The sequence below is a fragment of the Chiloscyllium plagiosum genome, unplaced genomic scaffold (assembly GCF_037043375.1).
Source record: "Chiloscyllium plagiosum isolate Xiang-an unplaced genomic scaffold, Cpla_swu_hap1 HiC_scaffold_4, whole genome shotgun sequence".
Lineage (NCBI taxonomy): Eukaryota > Metazoa > Chordata > Chondrichthyes > Orectolobiformes > Hemiscylliidae > Chiloscyllium > Chiloscyllium plagiosum.
The window spans coordinates 46,896,209-46,918,869 of record NW_028270142.1 but is presented as its reverse complement, the minus strand read 5'-3'; the positions used below and the strand labels follow the sequence as shown (position 1 = coordinate 46,918,869).

Genomic DNA, 22,661 nt, shown 5'->3' with positions numbered 1-22,661 from the left:
CAAAGATCTACTTAGTGTTCTTGATGCAGTAAAATTGTAAATTTGATCATTATAAAGTAGCTTGCAATGTTGTATGCCTGGGCATTGTAAAATGTTGCACATTAAAGCACAGAACTGTTAAATGTAAATGTAAATGAAATGTAAATCAGGAGAACATTTTCCATGATTTTGCAACATTTGCTATGCATGGGAGATCTAGAACAAGCTTCTCCAATAAATCTGTTCTTTTTAAGCTTTGTAAGGTACAGTACTATCTGTCTTGCTACCTATCCAATGCACCCCCAAAGTTAGAGATTATTTGGGCACAAACTTCAAGTGAAGAAATTTTCTGAACTTTCTCCTGCACCCTCAAAAGCAATTGCATTATTAAGAACACAATCCAGGGTTATTAATTCTGATTTGGTACACTCCCCTCTGCAAGTGGGCTTTATTAATGCCACCGTATCTATAATTAGCACAACAAAATGGCTGCACAATATTATTTGGCAGAGTTAGGAGAAGAGAACTTGACTCTGAGTTCTGGGTATATGGAAGCATGATTGATACATTTGACATACTTGGCGAAATTATACATTTGACATACTTGGCGAAATTCACTGCCAGACATATATTGATCTACATTGTGAAGAAGGATCACGGGACCGGAAACATTGCCTCTGCTTCCTCTCCATGATGTTGCCGAATCTCCAGCTACTCTGCTCGAGTTTCAGGTTTCCAGCATTCTCAGTTCTTTGTTTTTGTTGGGTATTAATCTACATTTGCCCTGTTTTGATACAGGCTACATAGAATTACTTTGCATATAATTTACAGCAAAGAAACAGCCATTTGCTAAAAATAGTTCATGCTATTATTTATGTTCTGCATGAACTTCCTCCTACCTTACTTCATTTCACTCTATCAGTACATCTTTCTATTTATTTAGTTTTTATCTGCTTATCTAGCTTCTCTTTATTGCATCCATGTTGTTCACCTCAACTACTTCTTTTGACAATGAGTTCCACATTTTTATTATTGTAGTTTCTTTGAATTTCTTGTTGAATTTAGTGCCTGCCTTACATTTATGTCCATAGTTTTGGTCTCCCCATAAGCAGAAATAACTTTTTAAATATATTTCTCCTGTAGAATCCTTTGATAAGATCTCAATTTGATATACTTTTTTTTGAAAGGCTCACTGAATCTCAAGGTTATTCAGCTGTTCCTGATAGTTATAATCTCTCAATTCTGGTAGCTTGCTTGTGAATTTTATTTGTACCTTCTTCAGTACCTCTACATCCTTTCTAATGGATGCACATAATTAGTTGCCTGACCAAACTGGGATATATTTTTAACTGGACTGTTTCTCAATTCTATCCTTCCAGTGAATATGCATATTAGGTTTTTGCCATTGTTTTATTTGCTAAATTAGTCTAATTTTGATGATGTCTGATAAAACTAGCAATAGAACAAACATTATAGTGGCAACAGTATAAAAACAGTCACTCACTTATGCAGATATCATGCAGTCCCTTAAGGCTAATACATACCTGATATTGTGAGTGATATCTCTTGTGGTGTTCCTGTTGGATTGGCACAAGTGGCATTGGTAGCTTGTGCTAGTACCTGACTGAGGTTAGAATTATTAATCGTCAGTGTCATTTCCTGTTTACCACTAGAACTTGAGGCAAGTTCTGGGGACTGAGAGACATCTTGTGTTCCTAAGAGATAAAACAAAAGGAAGTATTTTTATGTGCAGCATTAGACATATAAAAAATGCTTCTGTACAGTTAAAGATAACCTGTCATTGATTATTAAAAGCAAAATATAATCTAATTTCCAGCATCTGCAGTAAACAGAAGGTGCTAGAGAAAATCAGTAGGTCCAGCAGCATTCGTGGAGAGTGAAGCAGTTATACATTTCAAATCCAGCATGACTCCTTCAGATCCAAAGAAGAGTTATACTGGACTTGAAATGTCAACCCTGCCTGACTCTCTACAGAAGCTTTGTTTTATTGCCATTGATTAATATGGAATTTCTACAAAATGGTTAATCCTTCATGAAACTTCAAGGGACAAAAAAGTAACCTAAAAGCACAAGATACAGATGTTGCCTGAAAACTTCATGGACTAATTTATTCAGAATGCAGGTTTTCACGATGCAGCTAACACTGATTGGCATCTTATTCTCTCTGTAAAAAGGAATTTATGTTCACCATAAGATATCTCCTTGTGGGTTGGTATCTAAACAGGAAGGCAACAATAATTCAACATTAATTGGCTTAACTAATATTTCTGTACGGAAATATAAAAAGAGTTCTTATGATGTTGGAAGTATGGCACAAGAATAAACATGCATTAATGCAGTATCTTCAACACCTCAAGACATTCTGAAGTATCTTCAAAAGTGTAACCAACACCATTGTAATGTTGGCAAACTTGGCAGTCATAATGTGAATAGTAAGGTCACCACAAGTGGTATTGGGAAAAGGGACCAGTTAATCTGTATTGGCATCATTTACAGTGTAAATGCTGGCCAGGACGCTGAACACAGGAGTTCTGATACCTTTGAATAGTGTCAGACCTTTTCTACGCACCTAGGCAAGTACATAGGGTCATGGGTTGAACAATTAGGCCCATAGACTGCACCTTCCACAGTATTCCTACAGTACTGCACTGAAATGTTATGCTAGAATGTGTGTGACCAAGTCTCTTGTGGGACTGAATCCACAACTTTTTGAATCACAGTTCACACTGAGGCAAGACCCTGCATGTGAACTTAAGCTGAAGTCCTCAACAGCACCATTTCTTTTCTCTAATACCTCACCTGGATAAATGTGATGAAACAAAAATTATGACTGGCTCCATCAGAGATTTTGAAATATGTAGTGAGTGAGTAATTGATTCAAGACTCAAGTGTGCTAACTTTAAGGGCTGTTTTTGGAATAAATGTTAATATTTACAGCCAACTTAGAGTCTTAGAATTTGGTGATCTTCTATACAGAACCTGCTGATAATAATGTGTGCTAAACAGTGAAGTTTCATTGTAATCTTCCATCATAAGTATCCCTTGCACTGAAGATCAAAACACTAATCAATGAAAATGGAGAAAAGGAAAATATTTTTATTGCAAAGAGTATTGAAAAGGGTAGAATATGGGCATACACCAAATTTCACAGGAATAGGAGTAAGGCAGTCCCAGCCTTTTTAGTCATTCAGCAAGTCATGGCTGATATGTATTGCCCCACACTCTGGGATACCAAATGTCAGCATAATATTTGAATTATCTGTTTCAAAACATTCAAAATTCTTATATTGTTCAATGGGTGGGTGCAAGAAGGATGCTTGCCCTGGCTGTCGTGATTAGAATCAGACAGACAATTTCAGAATAAGTGGCAGACCATCTAAAGCTGAGGGGAGATGACTTTTTTTTTCAAACGGAGGATGATAAGTCATTGGAATTCTCTGCCAGAGACATCTGTTGGAGCTCAGGTGTTCAGAAAGTTCAATAAAAATTGATAGATTTTTTTTATTTTAAAAGACAAAGTCTTTGGGGATAGTCCTGGAAAATGCTGGTCCCATTTTCTACATTTCTGGGAGTACAGTACCCATTGAGTAGAATTGAGGTAAGGAGTGTCCAGTTACTCTCACACAATCCTGGATGGCTATCTAAATGTTGTGCTGACAGTTTGCTATTTGTGGGGTGAGGGCATCTTAATAATAATACATTTTAAAATAAGTGTCTTTTTGTTGACTACTAAACTATACCATATTCTGAAATAAACTTCAATTCAGTATTAATACAAAGAAAATTTGGAGAATGACCACGCACAATGAAAAGAACTACTGATATGCTTCTGGTATCTATAAAAATCTTAAATAAAATCAAAGTGCTGGAGATACTCAACAGGCCTATGGAGAGAAAAACAGAGTTAAAATTTCAAGTCAGATATGACTTATCATTGGAACAGCCTTTGCTTTCACAACCTGCTTTGCTTCCTGGTTCAAACTTGATAGCAAAACCCCTGTATAGCAGTTAAAACAAAAAATGCTTAGCCTGGTGCAAGCTGAAGCAGCCATGTTACCCAAAAAAAAAATCAATTTCAAGATGACTTGAAAGAGTCCCTTCAACACTTTTTAAAAATGGTACGGCAAAGGAGCAGTGTTCTATGAGACATTTGGGCAATTACAATTATCAACCCTTGTTGGACAAATTCCCAGTATTTCATCATATGACCACTTGCCCCAAATTACTTTTGACTAAACATTCTCGTGCAACATATTTTCAATATTTTTACAATTAATGAAATAATACTTTCTTTCCCTATGTGTTTGCAAATTCAGCAATGCTGTAAAATGGACGTGTCCATGTCGATGTTCAATTTAAAGTATAAAGGCAGACAAGCTTCACGTGGATTTGGTAATTGTACTTATTGTTAGGAATCCAATTGTGCAGGAGTATTGAGAAACACAAAAGAAAAGGTTACAGATTGCATCAGACATTGTTTCTCTATTGTAGAGATGAGAAAAAACAACCAACACTCAAATACTACAATTTCAGACAATTAATCAGTTTGTTTGTCCATCTCAGACTGAAAATAACAATATTACATGTTAATAATAGTATAAAAGTTATATTTCAAGGATATATAATGTAGAATGTCACTAAAATAGGACAGTCCCTGGCAGTAAATCTCCCTGTCATGTTGCTGCTTCCCAATACACATTCCCAAATAGTCTGTTGCAGGACATATAAATTCTTACTTTTTCCAGTCCAGAAACTCAATTTTCAATGTCACATAGTAAATTTGGGCCAGAGTACGGAACACAAAAGCTTAAAATAATCACAAATATTCTTCATGCCAGAATCCAAAACTGTCTAATTAGTCTGAAAGTCTAGGTTCCAACTAAGAGCATGTCATAACTGGCATACCTAATGCACATATTACCATAATTTTGTCCCTTTCAGTGTAAGAAAGATTCTCCATAATTTTCATATATTTACCAAATTTAAAAAAAAGAGTATTGAGTTTGCTGTGTTGATAAAGCAAACTGTTCTGAAAAATATTCTTTTATATGATAACAAAGTTATGCAGAGCTCCTTAAGAGTTTTCAAGCATAACTGTTCATTTTCTTCTAGATAATTGACAAATAAGTTTAGCATTGTCAAAAGGGAAATTAAAGATTTAGACGTTCAATGTAAATGCCAAATGAGATGAATATTTCTCACCTGAACTGCTCGTCAGAACATTCTCTTGTTCGGTCAGACTTCCCATTGCCATGGTAGTTGATGACGATACTGTTGGTTGCATTGGCAGACTGCTGAGTGGCTGGATGACCACATTAGCAGGCACTGTATTATCTGTTGCTTGGAGAGTCCCAGCTTGCTGTGCTAGGTTTGTTTCAGTAGTCATTTGTTGAGGAAGTATATTGCCTTGTTGCAATGTCTGCTGCAAAATGCTTGAATCAATCTGCAGGGAGAGGAAAAAAAATCCAGTAAAATACTGATGAGTCATAGGTTAAGTAAAAAGTCAGTTAGCTCATTTAGATCAAGCATAAACAATTCAAAGACATCTAATTTACTAATCTGTTTATTAAAAGCAGAGTATTTGAAAAATACACATTTAAATACACAGGGAAAATCTGAATGGAGAAGTTTGCTTAAGGCTCAGGAGGCCATCTGGCCTAATATGTCCATTTCCTGTGATTAACCTAAACTTTATTTTTATACATTCAGAAGTGTTTGCATGCTCTATGTATTTTTAAATTGTTAATGCTTCCTGTTTGTATGGGTCCTGGCATTTCAGAGCTGTTTACATGCACAAATTACATCAGTTGCGTGTTTATGCTCCTACTCCATGCATTACTGCCATTAACAATAACAATAAAAGCAAGATGTTGCAGATGCTGGAGATTTGAAATAAAAACAGAACGTGCTGGAGAAACTCATCAGATTTGGCAACATTTATGGAGAGAGAAAAAAAGACTTATAATTTTCGAGTCCAATACAACTCTTAGAACGTAGAACATAGAAAAGTACAGCACAGAACAGGCCCTTAAGCCCACGATGTTGTGCCGAGACTTAATCCTAATGTAAAATATAGTAACTTAACCTACGCACCCCTCAACTCACTGCTATCCATGTGTATGTCCAGCAGTCGCTTAAATGTCCCCAGTGACTTCGCTTCCACCGCCTCAGCTGGCAACGCATTTCATGCATTCACAACTCTCTGCGTAAAGAACCTACCTCTGATATCTCCTTTATACCTTCCTCCTAATATCTTCAAAATTTGACTTCTTGTACCAGTCAATCCTGCCCTGGGGAAAAGTCTCTGGCTATTGACACTATCTATTCCTCTCATTATTTTGTACACCTCGATCAGGTCTCCTCTCTTCCTCCTTCTCTCCAGAGAGAAAAGTCCGAGCTTATTCAACCTTTCTTCATAAGGCAAGCCCTTCAGTCCAGGCAGCAACCTGGTAAACCTTCGTTGCACCCTCTCCAAAGCTGATGTATCTTTCCTACAGTAGGGCGGCCAGATCTGGACACAATATTCCAAGTGTGGTCTCACCAGGGACTTGTAGAGCTGCAGCAAAACCTCGCGGCTCTTAAACACGATACCCCTGTTAATGAAAGTCAAAACACCATATGCTTTCTTAACAACCCTATCCACTTGGGTGGCAACTTTGAGGGGTCTATGTACTTGTACACCCAGACCCCTCTGTTCCTCCACACTGCCAAGAATATTGTCTTTAATCCTATATTCAGCATTCGAGTTCGACCTTCGCATTTATCCATCACTTCGCATTTATCCAGGTTGAATTCCATCTGCCATTTCTCAGCCCAGCTCTGCATCCTGTCTATGTCGCGCTGCAGCCTGTAGTAGCCCTCTATGCTATTGACAACACCTCCAACCTTTGTGTCATCTGCAAATTTACTAACCCACCCCTCAACCTCCTCATCCAAGTAATTTATGAAAACTACAAAGAACAGAAGCCCAAGAACAGAGCCCTGTGGGACGCCACTCAACACTGTCTTCCAGGCAGAATACTTTCCATCTCCAACCACTCTCTACCTTCTGTCAGCCAGTCAACTCTGAATCCAGAGAGCCAAATCTCCCTGTATCCCATACTTCCTGACATTATGAATGAGCCTACCATGGGGAACCCTATCAAATGCCTTGCTGAAATCCATATACACCACATCCACTACTCGACCGTCATCGACCTGTCTTGACACCTCCTCAAAGAACTCAATAAGATTTGTGAGGCATGACCTGTCCCTCACAAAGCCATGCTGACTGCTTTTAATCTTCTTTGGAATTTGTTCTTAACAATAGCATCGTCTACTTAACCTAAAGTGCCTTTAATATAGGCAAAGTAGAGAAGCATTAATAAGCAAACTTTGACACCAAGCTACATGGGATATAAAGTAAAATGATCAAAAGCTTGTTTGGAGATTGTCCCTTTAAGATACTTCTTCAAACCTAAGAGTGTTAGAGAGGTGAGGAAATTTAGTAAAGGAATTTCAGAACTTTGGGCCCAGGCAGCTGAAAGAATAACCACCACAAAATCACACAAGTGGTTACAATGCAGAAGGAAACTATTCGCCCTATCTTGCTTGCACTTGCTCATTACCTCATGGTACTGGCACAAATTAAAATCAAGCAAGTACAAGAACCCAAAATTAGATGAGTAGTTATCCTGGAAGGTAATGCTTCTGGAGATTAGAGGGAAATAGAGAGGCGATCCAATACAGGGATTTGAAAACAACTATGAGTGTTTCAAACGGAGATGTTGCTTGACCAAGGACCACCAAGGATTAGTGAGCATGGGGTGGGGGAGCTGAATTTGCTGTCCTTACAAACGACGAAAAATTGTATAATTTAAAGTTAATAAAGGGTAGAATGTGGGTGTCAAATTTTACTTTTTAATGCTCCTCTACCTTGCGATTTTTACTAAGTGCATGTTGAATCTTGATTGTGAAGTATTCAAATTATTATCTCAAAATATCTTGGCCAGTAACTTCAATAGTGCTATGCCATTTGCAGGTAATTAAGCCTCAGATATGACTTGCAGGCACCAACGATGCACTCATTATGAGCCATTAGTGAGATGATTACAATATAGCCAGAGATAATAAAAACTTTGTCCTCCAAGTTCATATCTGAAACACTGTCCCCTCTGCACATACAAATGAAGGATTTAACTTTTATCTGAGACTCTTATGAGAATACTGCGCTGACTGGAGCTGGTGTTCAGGAAAACAGATTTACATGCAGCCTTAAAAGGGACTACTTCAGGCAACAAGCAACAAAGTCAATATTTTTTTAAAAACTTAACATTGGGTGGATGGGTTGAGGGTGGGGAGGTGGGGGATTGGTGGTTGCACATTGAGGTTAATGCTTCTCCCAGTTCTACAATCAAACCACACAAGTCACAACCAGCATTGCTTCTTTACCGATACTTTGTAACTCAGATCCATTCTCCTGTGCCCTTATAAAGGACTTAATCATGGGCCACTGTGACACTGAGTGTAGTACCATCTTTAAGTACTCAGTATCATAAATCTATCAGATTGCACAAGGGTTGGAAGACTATTCCCTCCACTGCTGTAAAATTTCAACGCACCTCTGCTTGTGACATATTCACAAGCATGCAAATGAAAGATTCCAATATTTAAACCAATGCTTCTTAGTAATAAAACCTGACTGTTGGGTAAACTTGTGCTAATGGAAGCCCAGTAATGAAAAACAATGTTATTGAAGTTCATTATAGCAACAGTAATGCCACACTTCATACCTGCAGTGTGATGTTGTTTATATTGCTGGGGTCAATTCCAGAGATCTGGACATTCTGCCCAACCAAGTTAGCAGAAGCAAGTTGTAGCTGTATTCCTTCGAGAGTGGCAAAGCCAGCATCTGTAAGTGACAATGTCAAATCACCTCCAGCTGTCGAATAAATTAAACAATTTATTTTGTGAGGAAAATGGTACACACTGTAATGAATATACATTAAAATATGATTAAATATTTTCTGCAATTAACACACCTCAAACACATCAGATTTGGTGCTTGGTAAAAAGTTGTGAAATTAGTTTAGAGATTAAAAGGATTAATAACAAGAAAATCAGACATTGCTGGAAAACCTCGAGGTCTGGCAGCAACTGTGGAAAGGAGGCAGAGTTCAGGTTTCGGGTCCAATGACTGTTCTTCAGAACGGAAAAGGATTAATAGGCATTATTGGATCATAGGAAGACAAATTACACTGTTCTTTTTAGATGGGGAGAGACAAAGGTCTGTAGAGGGGCCAAAAGATTTGGATATCAATGCACACACATCGCTAAAAGCTTAAGGACAGGTACAAAACAAAAGGTCTTACTGTGATCGCAGAAGCATTTCATAAGGTTTAAGTGAAATAAACATACATTAGAGATTTTGACTATCAAAATCAGCTTGAAAATAGAACACAGAACTGTGGATGTTAGAAACTTGAAACAGAAACAGAAATTGCTGATGCAACTCAGCAGGTCTGGCAATATCTCTGGGAAGAAGGTAGAGCTAATGTTTCAAGCCCAATGATTCTCCATCAGAACACTGAAAATAGACCTGAGTTATCAGAATTAAAAAAACTTGATTTTAAATATTCTCTGAGTTTACAGCTGCCCAAGCATCGAATCCTGATGCTTCATTAATTCCAATGAAACAAACCACTTAATGCTACTGTCCACACATGCACCTTTTCATGCCAACACCCTCTCCCCTCGACACACATACACATCAAGAGCTTAACTTTCCTAAGGATGTACCATAATCTTTGAAACTGAATTTTACTGTCCTGAAATGCTAAATTGAAACCTATGATTTTGTATTCTGAAATCAATTACACTGAATCAACTAGTGTTACTGAATCATTGTTAGTGGTATTCTTTTTGTAATTATGTTAATAACTGTCTTACTCTGATCAAAATAACAACGGCTAGATGAAGTATTTTTTGCTACTGATGTATCAAGCATTCATATTTATTCTTATCTCTGAGGTGGGTTAAACTTGCTTTAGCAAAAAACACATTTATAGTTTTTTCAATTACACTGATATAAACACACAGATTTTGATAAGGGTCAAATTTGGTATCATATACTTATCAGCTTAGAAGCAAAGTTGAGCAGATGCATTATTTGTACATTGCAAATGATGCATTAAGACGATCTTTCAATAATAAGAAACAAATACTGTAAAAAGGTGGAAGCATTTATGCAAACTCTGCCCATAAAAAGATTTACTCAAAGTATAAATGATGAATTTGAGCTGATTTAGTTCTGCTAGACATGGCAACAACTCTGTCCAAATTTTATGGAAAATTGAAGTTCAATATATTGCTGATCGGTACAGATGGACAAGCATTATGACATCACTGTTCCTTTAATGAAGGAGGAAATTAATGATTATGAAGATGGCAGTCTCTTTCTGCTAATCATTTGGCATCAAAATCAATGCATGGATCTACTTTATTAAATAAATAAAATGCTTACTCACCTAATGATGAGATCATTAATTCATCTTGATTACAGAATACCTAGCTTTTGGTTAGGTTGGGGATTACAAATGTGATGCACAAGGCAGCACAATTGAGCAGGATGGGCGTTATGGATGACAGGGTATTTTCCGGTGTTTTTTTTAAATTTCTTTTGTTCATTCGCAGGATGTGGTCATTGCTGACTGGGCAGCATTTAGTGCCCATCCCTAATTGCCCTTGAAAAGGTAGTTGTGAGCTTCTTGAGCAGCTGCAGTCCATTTGATATAGATACATACACAATGCCATAAGGAGGGAGTTTCAGGATTTTGACCCAGTGATATTGAAGGAACAGAATTATATATGCAAGTCTGGATGATGAGTGACTTGGAACTTATAATTGGTGGTGTTCCCATGTCTCTGTTATCCTTGTCCTTCTAGATGTCAGTGATTGTGGGTTTGGATGATATTATCTAAGAAGAAACTGAGGACTGCAGATGCTGGAGATCAGAGTCGAGAGTGTGGGGCTGGAAAAGCACAGCAAGTCAGGCAGCACCCAAGGAGCAGGAGAATCAACGGTTCGGACAGAAGCCCTTCATCAGGAATCGAAGCAGCTTTGCTGAATTCCTGCAATGCATCTTGGAGATGGCACTCACTGCTGCTACTAAGCATCGATGGTGTAGGGACTGAATGTTTGTGGATGGGATGCATTCAGATAGGCTGCTTTGTCCTCTATAGTTTCAAGCTTTTGTAGTGTTGTCAGAGCTGCAATCACTGAGGGCAAGTGGACAGTATTCCTTCACACTTGACTGGTGTCTTGACAATGGTGAACAGGCTTTGGGGTGTCAGGAGATATGTTACTTGCTGCACTGTGGGCAGTATAGTGACTCAGTGGTTAGCTCTGCTGACTCATGGCACCAGGGACCCAGATTTGATTCCAGCCTTGGGTGAATGTCTGTGTGGAGTTTGCACTTCCTGCCTGTTGCCATGGGCTTCTGCAGTATGCTCCAGTTTCCTTCCACATTCCAAAAGACGTGCAGATTAGGTGGAATGGCCATGCCACATTACCAGTGTCCAGGGATGTGCAGGCTAGGTGGGTTAGTCATAGTAAATGCAGGGTTACAGGGGTAGGATGGGGTCTTGAGTCTAGGTGGGATGCTCCTCAATGGGTTTGGCAGACCTGATGAGTTGAACGGCATCTTTCAGGATTATCCAGATGATTGGGATAAGGGAGTTCCAATTGTACTTTTTGCGATCAGAGATGTCCCGAATGAATCGAACAAATTCAGTCCATTTGAGTTAATTTTTAGGCATGAAGTAAGAGGGCTGTTAAAATTGATTAAGGAGAAATTAATAAATCTGAATTCAGAGACCACCCATTTGGACTATGTGTCCAATTTTAGAGAATGATTAAATAGAGCTGTAGAGTTGGCTAGACAGCATTTAAAAGTATCACAGCATACAATGAAACAGGAAGCGGATAAGAAATCACAAATTCACAATTTTGCAAATGGTGATAAAGTGTTGGTGTTACTTCCAGTGACAGGTGAGCCTTTAAAAGCCAGATTTAGGGGACCTTATCAAATCGAGAGAAAATTGAGTGAGGTGAGCTACTTGATAAGGACTCCAGACAGGAAGAAATCTCTGAGTGTGTCATGTGAATATGCTCAAATGGTATTTTCATAGGGAAGGAAAGCACGAGGAGAAGGTGTTAATGATTACAGCACAGAAGGAAGACCCAAGTTCAGAGGATTCTGATTAGGACATTGCTCAAATCAAATTGAACAATGAGAAAGTTATCAAAAATTGAGATAAATTATTGAGTTACCTTCCACAAGAAAATCGAAATGACCTGAAAGAGCTATTACTATCACATGGCGAGATATGCGAAAATAAACTAGGAAGTACTAACCTAATTGCGCATGATGTAGAGACAGGAGATGCTGTTCCAATTAAGCAACATCCTTATAGGCATAACCTTCTAAAGTTGGCATAGGTTCAAAAGGAGATAGAGCGCATGCTCCAAGACGGCATAATTGAAGTAAGTTAGTGACTGGAGCTCACCCACAGTCATGGTACCAAAGCCAGATGGTAACCAACGGTTATGTGTGGACTATCACAAAGTCAACACTGTTACAAAGATTAATGTATATCCAATTCCACAGTTGCAAGACTGTGACGAAAAAGTGGGACAAGCAACTCACATTTCTAAGTTGGACTTGCTCAGAGGCTACTGGCAAGTACCGCTGTCAGAAAGAGCAAAAACGATTTCAGCTTTCGTAACACCAAATAGACTAGATCAGTTCAAAGTCATGCCATTTGGTATGAAAAACACTCCAGTCACATTTCAGAGACTGACTAATGAGGTCATCGCCTGATTACCCAACTGTATAGTGTATACTGATGACCTGGTAGTCTTTACTCACTCATGGAAGGAACATTTACAGCATTTATCAGACTTGTCCGATCGACTTCGGAAGGCAGGCTTGGTGGTAATTCTAACTAAAAGTGAATTTGCCAAAGCCTAAGTCACCTCCCTGGGCCATGTTATTGGACATGGACAAATGGCCCCACGAGATGCAAAAACATAATTAATTGGGGAATTTCCCACACTGTCGACGAAAAAAGCAGTAATACAGTTCCTGGGATTGAGTGGATGTTACCAAAAAAGTTTGTGCCATACTTTAACAGTATGGCTGCTCCACTCACTGAATTGTTAAAAAAGGGCAAGTAGTTTCAGTGGACAGCGGACTGTCAAAAGACATTTCACAGACTAAAAACTGTTAACCACTGCCCCAGTATTAGCCACAACAGATTACACAAAGTCTTTCAAGGTGGCTATTGTTGCCAGTGATGTGGGTGTCAGTGCAGTGCTCCTGCAGGAGAATGACACTGGAATAGAAAGACCCATCGGGTATTTTTCCAGGAAGTTGAACGTTCATCAACAGAAATATTCAACGGTGGAGAAAGAGATTTTAAGCTTGGTAGTGGCATTACAACATTTCAGTGATTATATTACCAGCAATGCATCTGAGACAATCGTATACACTGATCATAACCCATTGACATCTGTGGAAAAATTTAAGGACAAAAATGCTAGCCTGTTGAGCTTGTTGTTGCAGCCATTCAGTTTGACAATTGTGCATGTGGCAGGTTGTGAAAACGTGATTGCTGATGCATTATCGAGGCTCATATGAGATACAGAGACATTCGGTGGTGGGTGTACAGCGGCCTGAATTTGTACGTGGTTGTGCATGTTATAGTTCGTATAGTATATATGTGTGTTTAGACTACTAATTGGGTTTTTAAAGGGTTAAAAATGAAGCCATCTTTTGGTATTGATGGTTCATACCTTTTTAAGGGAGAGACGTGTCTCAAAGCTAGTCCTTTATTTAGTAAATGCTGTTCCTTGGCTCAAGGATACTCTGTCCTTGATCTTTTTTTCAGAAGGGTAATAAACCTCTTGGGCTCCGATCAGACTGGTTTGGTACAGAGAAGAAAAGGATGTTGAGAGGCATTTTGTTTATACGTGAACAGATGAGACTTCAGGCCAAATTGGTCATGTTTTAGAAGTGACCTGTAGAATGAAAGGTAAGTGATCAGCTCTCAAGCTGACCAGTTTAGTTCAATCCAGAACTGGTTGGGAGTTCAACAGTGAGCTGTGTGGATACAAACTCTCTCTCTCTCTCTGCTCTTCTAATTTCAACCTGTAAGCATCTGACCCTTTTTCGTACTGATTTTTAAAGGAGATTTGCTTATTGGGACTGTTGTGTATATTCGGAACATCATACTTTGGATAGACTGAGTTCTGTAGGGGTTCTTTATTCTGTTCTTTATGTTTCATTGTGTAATTTTGTGAATAACTTTGTTTTGTCCGTTTTAAACCTGGTAGTCAACCTCGCTAACTTAATCTGGGTAATTTTCACTGTACACTTTCTGAAACAAATTGCAAAGTTATGGTCTAGGGTGCTGCTTAAGAATGATTTGAGTGGTCTGGCCTAGTCCATAACAGTTTTCAGTGTGGTAATTAAAAAAAAGTTAAATATTGAAATAATTAATCATTAAAAACATTACCTGACACCGAAACAGGAAGAATAGCTTGACCAACTAATCCCTGTTGGAGAAGGTTCTGATCAAACTGGCTGGTAAGAACTCCATTGTTCGTGATGTAAACATTTGCAGTGGTCAGCAAGTTTACCGGCTGTAAGCTTTCTGTTGTTTGACGTGTCGCAGGCTTCCGAATTTTTTTTGGCAGTGGTGTGGGCTTAAAGTGAGATTGTATGTGACTCTTTCTATGCCCTGAAGTTCGGAAACGCACATCACAATGTGGGCATTTAAAAGGCTTTGCTCCTGTGTGCAGTCGCATGTGAACTTTTAGGCTACCTTTTGTTGAGAATGGAGAGCTGCATACGTGGCATTTGAAGTGCTTCTGACCTGAATTTCAAAAAAGTAAATTTTCCAAGTCACTAAGAGCAAAAATATATGCACACATAAATCAAAAACTGATAGACACCCGAATATTTAAAGATCACTGCCAAAGATTTTTTTTGAATAACCTTGTAATGGGAGGCATGCTGAATTTTCTAATTTGCTATTAACTTCACAAATGATGCACCACTGTCATGAATTATTCAGATTTGAGAGGATTTAAGAAAAATGCAGAATTACATAGTATAATCGTTTCTCCTCCCTTCCATGCCATCTTATCTAATGAATACTTCGCTACAAACAATATCGCCAGCTTTAGTGAGGCTGTTCTCAGTACATTCCAGCGTAGGCCAAAATTAATTAGTGCATTCTGCCAGTCTCTACTGCCTCAGTGATATAAAGGTATGACATTGTCTACAGCTCAGGTTCCAAGAGAAGTATAGATAACTTTTGAGCTGTGGCAGATTTGAATCTGCCCATTTCTAGCCTGTTTGAACTTTACTGATTTACTGGTGAATTAACCCTTGCATCAGATACCTTTTAGGTGCAAGTTCTTGAATTATATAATTATAAAGCTAAAAATAATCAAATTCTCACATCTACATAGTATCAATAACAGCACAGGTGCCAACTGAATGCCAAGTTATTTTATTGGTGTACCAAAAGGCATCAGAACCCTGCATAAACAAGATATTTACAACTGAAGGTACATTCAATTAGCTTTGAATCTATAAGGGCTGATCCGCCTGCAGGCTGTATGCCAACACATTTCCTTCAGGCCAGCTAGGACATTGTAGAATTCCAGGTTGATATTCAGAAAGATGAAAAGTGGGAGGGGAGAAAAATAGCTGCTGCAAGCTTCTGGATCTTGTAGCAATGTAGGAGTGAGTGTAGAAAAAGCAGAACCTTTCTTAAAAAATCACTGTGGGGTTGGGGTACTTAAATTGATCACCCTGTATTGTGGTGCAGGAACCAAACTTGCAATTTACTTTTTGACCCAATCTTACATTTATGTTAATGTGGCCTATCAATATCATACTTCCACTTATCCTGCCAATGCTCCATCCCTTTTAGCAGTCTTTCCTAACAAAGTAAGTAAGTCTTATAATTATCAATTAATCTCCAGCTTGAATGGATTTTGTAGATGCCTTTTGAAGGATAGAGAAAATGTATATTTTTCGTGGGGAAAGTTGCAAATCAGATTTAGTTTAAATGGGAATTAAATTAAGGCATGTTGAGGTGTATGCTTGGGACAGCTGTGTCAGTCAAAAACAAATGAGCAAAATCAAAAATAAATTAAAGCAATCAGCAAGATAGGTGCATGTGGAGTCCAGAGAGTTCAAAATCATTACATCATAAACTCTCACTCCTTTTTATTTCACCTTTATCTTTTTTTTTGTCTTGCTGGATACATCTTTGTTTGTTTCTTTTCTTCTCTGTTCATGTATTCAGATGGCTATGTAGCAATTCATACCTCATTTGGAGGCATCTTTTAATAAATAAAGCAAAGAACTGCAGAAATTGGAAATCTGAAACAGAAGCAGAAATTGCTGAAGTAACGCAGCATGTCTGGCCACATCTATGGAGAGAAAATAAGAGTTAACCTTCTGAGTCCAATGACCCTTCTTCAGAGCCTTCTAAAGCCTGAAAGGTCAGTGGACTCGAAACGTTAACTCTGCTTTCTCACCACAGATGCTGCCAGACCTGCTAAATTTCTCCAGCAATTTATCTTTGGACACACCCTTTGATTCTTCACTATGTTTATTACTACATTTTTTGGTTGCTGCATCGGTTTTTGTTAATCTCTGCCTTTCATCCTATTTTTATCCTTTGGTCTTCTTGCTCCCTAACTTTCCACTAATTTAAGAACAATTGCATTTCTATTTCTCTTCAGTCCTCACAATAAAACATCAATCTGAAACATTACTTCAGGTTCTCTCTACAGAATTTACTTAACCTGCTGATATTTTCCAACTTCCATTTTTTTCTTTTTATTTATGGTAAATTGTCACCCTGTTTCATGGTTTCCATCATTGGGAATAGCTCTCATTCTCCTCTCTCTGTTCAAAAACTTAATTTTTAAAATGCCATCACCAACCTGTGTGGGTTTTTAAATGACAGTCCAGTGTAGACTTGACTGTAAAACTCTTCCCACATTCATCACACTTAAATGGCTTCTCTCCAGTATGAATTCGTATATGTCTATGTAGGATGAAAAGGTACATTTTACCACCTCAGTTTAAACAATAAATTGCAAATAGTTCAAGTTTTAGGAAGAAAGCTAACTTTTGAAAAAAAAACCTGCAATCAAAAGACTTATGTTTTAAATCAGTTAGCTAGATATTAGATTCTTTTAAACATATTTGTTTAAAGAACGCTTTTGTTTCATGAGAGTTCATAAATTTTAAGAAACTCATTATTGGGAAGTATCAGCAAAAATACAAAAGAACGCAGCTAATGCCTCCCCACCCATTCATTATCTCCAGAGTAATTTGCAAAAGTGATAATAAAATGTCGCTTTAAAATGAAACAAAAATTCTTCATTCATGCTTCTGATTAGACTCGCACTGGCAATTCAATGTTACAGCTTCTCCAATGACATGAAGTTCTGTGACAAACCTAGAAAAAAACTATAAAAATAATAGGAGTATATGGCAGACACACCTGGAGTTATGACGACAAAAGGAGAAGCCTGGGTAAGATATTTTGGACTGCTGCTACATGACTCCAGAAAAAGCAAGAGATTTTTAACCTCAGCAGTCAAATTACAATGCTGTCAGTAGCAATTCTGATCATGCTGCATATCACATGACTTTAGAAACACAATAAAAGAGCAATGCACAGAAAACAGAACACATGGGTAAAAGATGCAGTAAAGTTACCAAAGATAAAAAGGAAGTCAGAAATCATAAAAGGAAAGTTAAAAAAAAAGAACATAAATGAATAAGGAGAAATATATTTCAGAAAAGGGAGCAATGTGAAATGGGATAACAAGCTATAAATTTTTAAAAATACTGTGCACAAGTCAGAACAGTCAGTGTGCATTCATATTGATGCCTAGCGAAGAATAACATTTCATGAAAATGTTAACTTTCAGAGAAATTTGATCAGGATGTGAGGGCACTATTTTGAATGCAACTGACAACTAGCATCAAATTGGAACAAGTTTGTGTGGTGCACCACTATAAATACTCAGCTTTAACTGCAGCCAATTCTTTCCCTATGTATGTCTGAGATTTAAATCCATAATCTATAGGCACACATCACAGCTAAAATGGCTTCAAGCCATCAAAAATCTTTATTTAGGCCGATTTGAGTGACTGCGGTAAGATAAATAACTGTAGGACTATGGGAAAGAAAGCCTTTAGGAAGGTGGGGGAAGTAATTAATTAGCTTCTTCAAATGAGCTAGCATATGCATAATAGACTGAATGGGCTCCTTTTGTGCCATTGGACGTTATGCTTTAAAGTTGTTGCCCGAATAGGTAATCCTTGATGTCCAAGTTTTAGCCGACATTTGTTTCAGACCCCTTAGAAACAATATAAAGAAAGAGACAAAATAAGCAAGAATTCTATGATTCGCTGAGGCTTTTATTTTAAAAAAGTAGAGGTTTGTAAAGACCTGTGAAATGGGTGATGAGGATAATTGGACCCAAGTCAAATAGGTGCTGGATTTCTCCAAATTATTTTCCAGCAGGCAGACATCTATAGCATTGTGCTATTTAAGGTTGGGAGCTGTGACACACTGGTAGTGTCCCTACCTCTGAGTCAGGAAGGCCAGGGTTCAAGTTCCATATATTCTGGAGTTATATCATAAAATATCTGCACAGATTGATTAAAAAACAGAATATTCCAATTTCTTTTAAAAAAACACAAATAAGTTAGTCTTATTTACAAAGATCAGAGGAATTACCACAGAACTTAGTTTATTGGTCAATTTGCAGAAGAAAATATTCTTTCTCCTCTGAGTTAGCTCATTATTTAATTTCTTTGTAAACTAGAAATGATTATAATTACAATCATTTTACTGGGTCTAAGAAACAGAGGTAATTGGGTATATTAATCACTAAAGATTAATTTGTTCATTTGATGACAGGATGGAGAATTAATGTCATAATATTAACTTGTCTTCACCAAATATAAATTAAATAGGCATATGATTTTTAAAACATTAGGGGGCAGCACAGTGGCTAGCAATGCTGCCTCACAGCGCCAGGGACCCGGGTTCGATTCCTCCCTCGGGCAACTGTTACATTCTTCCCGTATCTGCGTGGGTTTCCTCCGGGTGCTCCAGTTTCCTCCCACAATGCAAAGATGTGTAGATTAGGTGAATTGGCCATACTAAATTACTCAGTGTTCAGGGATGTGTAGGTTAGGTGCATTAGTCAGGGTAAATGTAGAGTAATAGGGTAGGGGAATAGGTCTGGGTGGGTTACTCTTAGGAGGGTCGGTGTGGACTTGTTGGGCCAAAGGGCCTGTTTCCACACTGTAGGGATTCTAGGATTTAAGTAAATATTTTATCAACAATTTGTTTCAAATTTCAAGCCAATTAAACAGGCTAGCACCTATACAATTAACATTCGCTCCATTCCACTGGAGCATAGTCTTAGCAATAAAGGCAGTTTAAATATTGATGGATAGAAGGAGAGTTTCCCAAATATTATTTTTGGGTATCAGAGAGATTGCTAGTTTGACATTGCAACTTTTTGGCAAATGCTTTCGGATCTGAACAAAAAAAAAAGGGAAAAAAGGTTAAAGATGGGAATTAAGAAATATCTTTCTTCTCTTGATTAACTTGTAGGTATAGAACCCAGAAAAGACAAGTGAACATTATAACTAGAAGAACAAAAAAAGAAAAAAAGAGAGCAAGAATGGAAATTTCTTGTCCATTATTTTCCATAATTACTTTGAATTAATCTCTCAAATACTTAATTTTAAAACAAAACTCTTCCTGGCATTGGAGTACTGTTCAGCCTTTGTTTCAGTATCAGTTTGTCAGCTGAAAATTTCTCTTAATTCTTGAAAAGGGGATGCAAAGATGAGCATTCACCTCAATATACCATTGATTGAACTTTTTTTAAAATTGTGTTAAACATTATTTGGGAATGTATGCAAACTTCAAAATCACAAAAGTAATTCCTAGTGGTAGTTAGAGAACATTATTTAAAAGGTATTGTAAGTTTATCTTTAAGTCATTTTTCCCCTTCTTTTTTGTATGGGTTTTGTGTTTACCTCAATCAAACCTAATAAGACTTAGGAATGGAGTGCTTTGCACTTTGGCACTTAGTTGAAGCAAAAATCACTCCTCAGAACAGTCAACTGCATGATAACAGTCCATCTAGGGGGTCAGTTAGTTCAATTAACTGTATGGCTGGTCTGCAATGCAGAGTGAGTCTAATGCTGGCTCAGGATACCATGAAGGCGCTGCTTTCTCAACCTCATCCTTCACCTGAGGCATAGTGACCTTCAAATTAAAATCACCACGAGTGCCCTCTTTGTAATGAGAGTGTCTACGGTTCTCTGGGACTATGGTGACTTTCATTTCACTTTCAAGAGTCTATCTATTCAAAAACAGTTCATCACTATCCCTTAAAGGCAACCAGGGAAGGGATGGAAAAAAAAACATGTGTGACATTGTCAGCAACATCCACCTCTCATGAACAAACTAAACTAGGATTTATTCCAAATGTTGCCTCATAACAATCAATTTCATATCATGGGTTTCAAGTACCAAGAACTAGAGTAGGATTTTGCAAACTCATGTTATGTTGAACTACACCACCATATAAATAAGTAACTAGAATTCAATTCAATCTGTATGGTCAAGATTCAAATCAGCGCTAATTTTATTATTCCCCCACTGCTGAGCTCTATTGCTTTGAGTGGGTGAACAGGTAGCTGTCTCCCTTAACAGAATATAAGGATACAAACTGGCAATAATGCAGGTCAACATCTTTAAATTATCCTCCCTCACCTCTGCCCACCTCTTCTCTGGAACAGTCAGGCTAAAGTTAAGATGTTGCAGGACATAAACATAAAGAAGAGACATCTAGGTTTATGCATAATCCGAAGTCCCCAGAGAAGCTTGCATATAACAAATTAGCTTGAACTAGTGCGATGTAAGCAAATGTAGCTGCCATTTTCAAAATGACTAAATCTTGTACAGAGCAAAGAAACAAATCTGTTTTTAACAGCATCAGTTGTAAAACAAACATTAACTGGGATCTTAGAAGAGTTCCTCACTCTCCTCGAATTGATCATTGGACCTTCGCCTTCCACCTGAACCACTGGAACTATCAGATATGAAATGAGTGAGTCGGCCTAGAATATATGTTCCAATCCTGTAGTGAGGATTAAACTATGAGAGAGACAGGCAAGTCTACAATTTTTCAAATTAAAAGTAGTCAAGATTTATAATGGAGTCAACTGGATGCTTAGGTTCATATTTGCACAGCAAAGTGCAACAGCAAAAGGAGAGGAGGGAAGGAGACAAATATGTACAGAAAAATGATGTTTCAGAATAGAAACTTAAACAAAAAAAATGTCAATTCTCACCTAACTAAGTCACTAGGCTTTTTGAAACTCTTTGTGCAAAATGTGCATTGATTTGCATGTTTAGGCTCTTCTTCCACCTCTGTACTCTTATCCTTGATTTCACTGACTCGATCTTTCTCTGCTGCTGATTGGACTAATACTTTTTCCGAAACAGTGGCATCTAATCGTGTTTCAGTTTTGGCTAATTCCGCTGTCTCCTCATCTGTAAATGTGATGATTCCAATCCGTGACCTTCGCACAACAGGCCTTTCTAGATTTTCATCATCTTCATCTAGATGATAAGACAAGGAGAAAAAAAGTTCTTATATCACAGATGAAAGAGATTTCAACCTCATTACCAATGATAAAAACCAGTTAAAGTATAGACAGCAGACAGACTCAGGGAATGGTGGGTCTAACAAATTGGCTGCTTTCCAGTTCAAGCATAAAAGGCCAAATATATATTTTTACAGTAATAAAGCTAATCAAAATAATCTTTATTACTGTGATATTCGTAACATCAAATGTTCTTTAATCTTAAACTAAAAATGGCACCTAACGCAAGGTGCTGTTATCCATTTTTCCATTTCTTTTCCATTCTTTATCAACCATTGTTCAAAAAATCCAAAACTCCATTAATTATCATGTTGCTGCAACTCTCATTTGGTTCCTACAATCCAATTTGGAAGCAGGAAAAATGCTTGCATGGCTACAATAAAGCAAAGTAACAATTCTGAGCCAATATTAAACCAGGTGGATGAATAACAGTGTAATTAGGTTAGTTGTAACAGTAATTAAAGTGGGAAGAGTAAGTGGTGCTTTGTGAACTTTAATGAGTTTACAAGTGAGTAATCACAAACATAGATATTTCGTAGTCGGCAATTTTTGTGGCACCCAATCCACTGCCTTAAATCAGCAAGTTTTGAGAGGATTTGTAGCTCAGGTTGAGGTTCTGGATGTAGGTTTGCTCCCTGAGCTGGAAGGTTCGTTTTTGGACGTTTCGTCACCATTTTAGTTAACATCTTCAGTGAGCCTCCGGATGAGGCACTGGTGGTGTAGCCACTTTCTACTTATGTGTTTGGGTTTCTTTGGGTTGGTGATGCCATTTGTTGTGGGGACGTCATTTCCTATGGTGATGTCATTTCCCATCCTTTTTCTCAGAGGGTGGTAAATGGGATCCAAGTCAATGCGTTTGTTGATAGAGTTGGAACGCCATGC

General features: G+C 37.8%; 1 protein-coding gene across 3 annotated transcripts in view; it reads right to left on the bottom strand.

Moving 5' to 3' along the window:
* znf236 (zinc finger protein 236) overlaps nt 1-22,661 on the bottom strand; it is a 159,325-nt gene that overhangs the window by 37,258 nt on the left and 99,406 nt on the right. For all 3 annotated transcript variants that reach the window (XM_043688634.2, XM_087986227.1, XM_087986228.1), the window contains 6 exons: nt 21,465-21,735; nt 17,009-17,112; nt 14,557-14,916; nt 8,772-8,920; nt 5,203-5,443; nt 1,524-1,694 (listed from right to left, as the gene is read on the bottom strand). In XM_043688634.2, the coding sequence (XP_043544569.2) occupies nt 1,524-1,694; nt 5,203-5,443; nt 8,772-8,920; nt 14,557-14,916; nt 17,009-17,112; nt 21,465-21,735 (1,296 nt within the window). The remainder of the gene's footprint in view (nt 1-1,523; nt 1,695-5,202; nt 5,444-8,771; nt 8,921-14,556; nt 14,917-17,008; nt 17,113-21,464; nt 21,736-22,661) is intronic.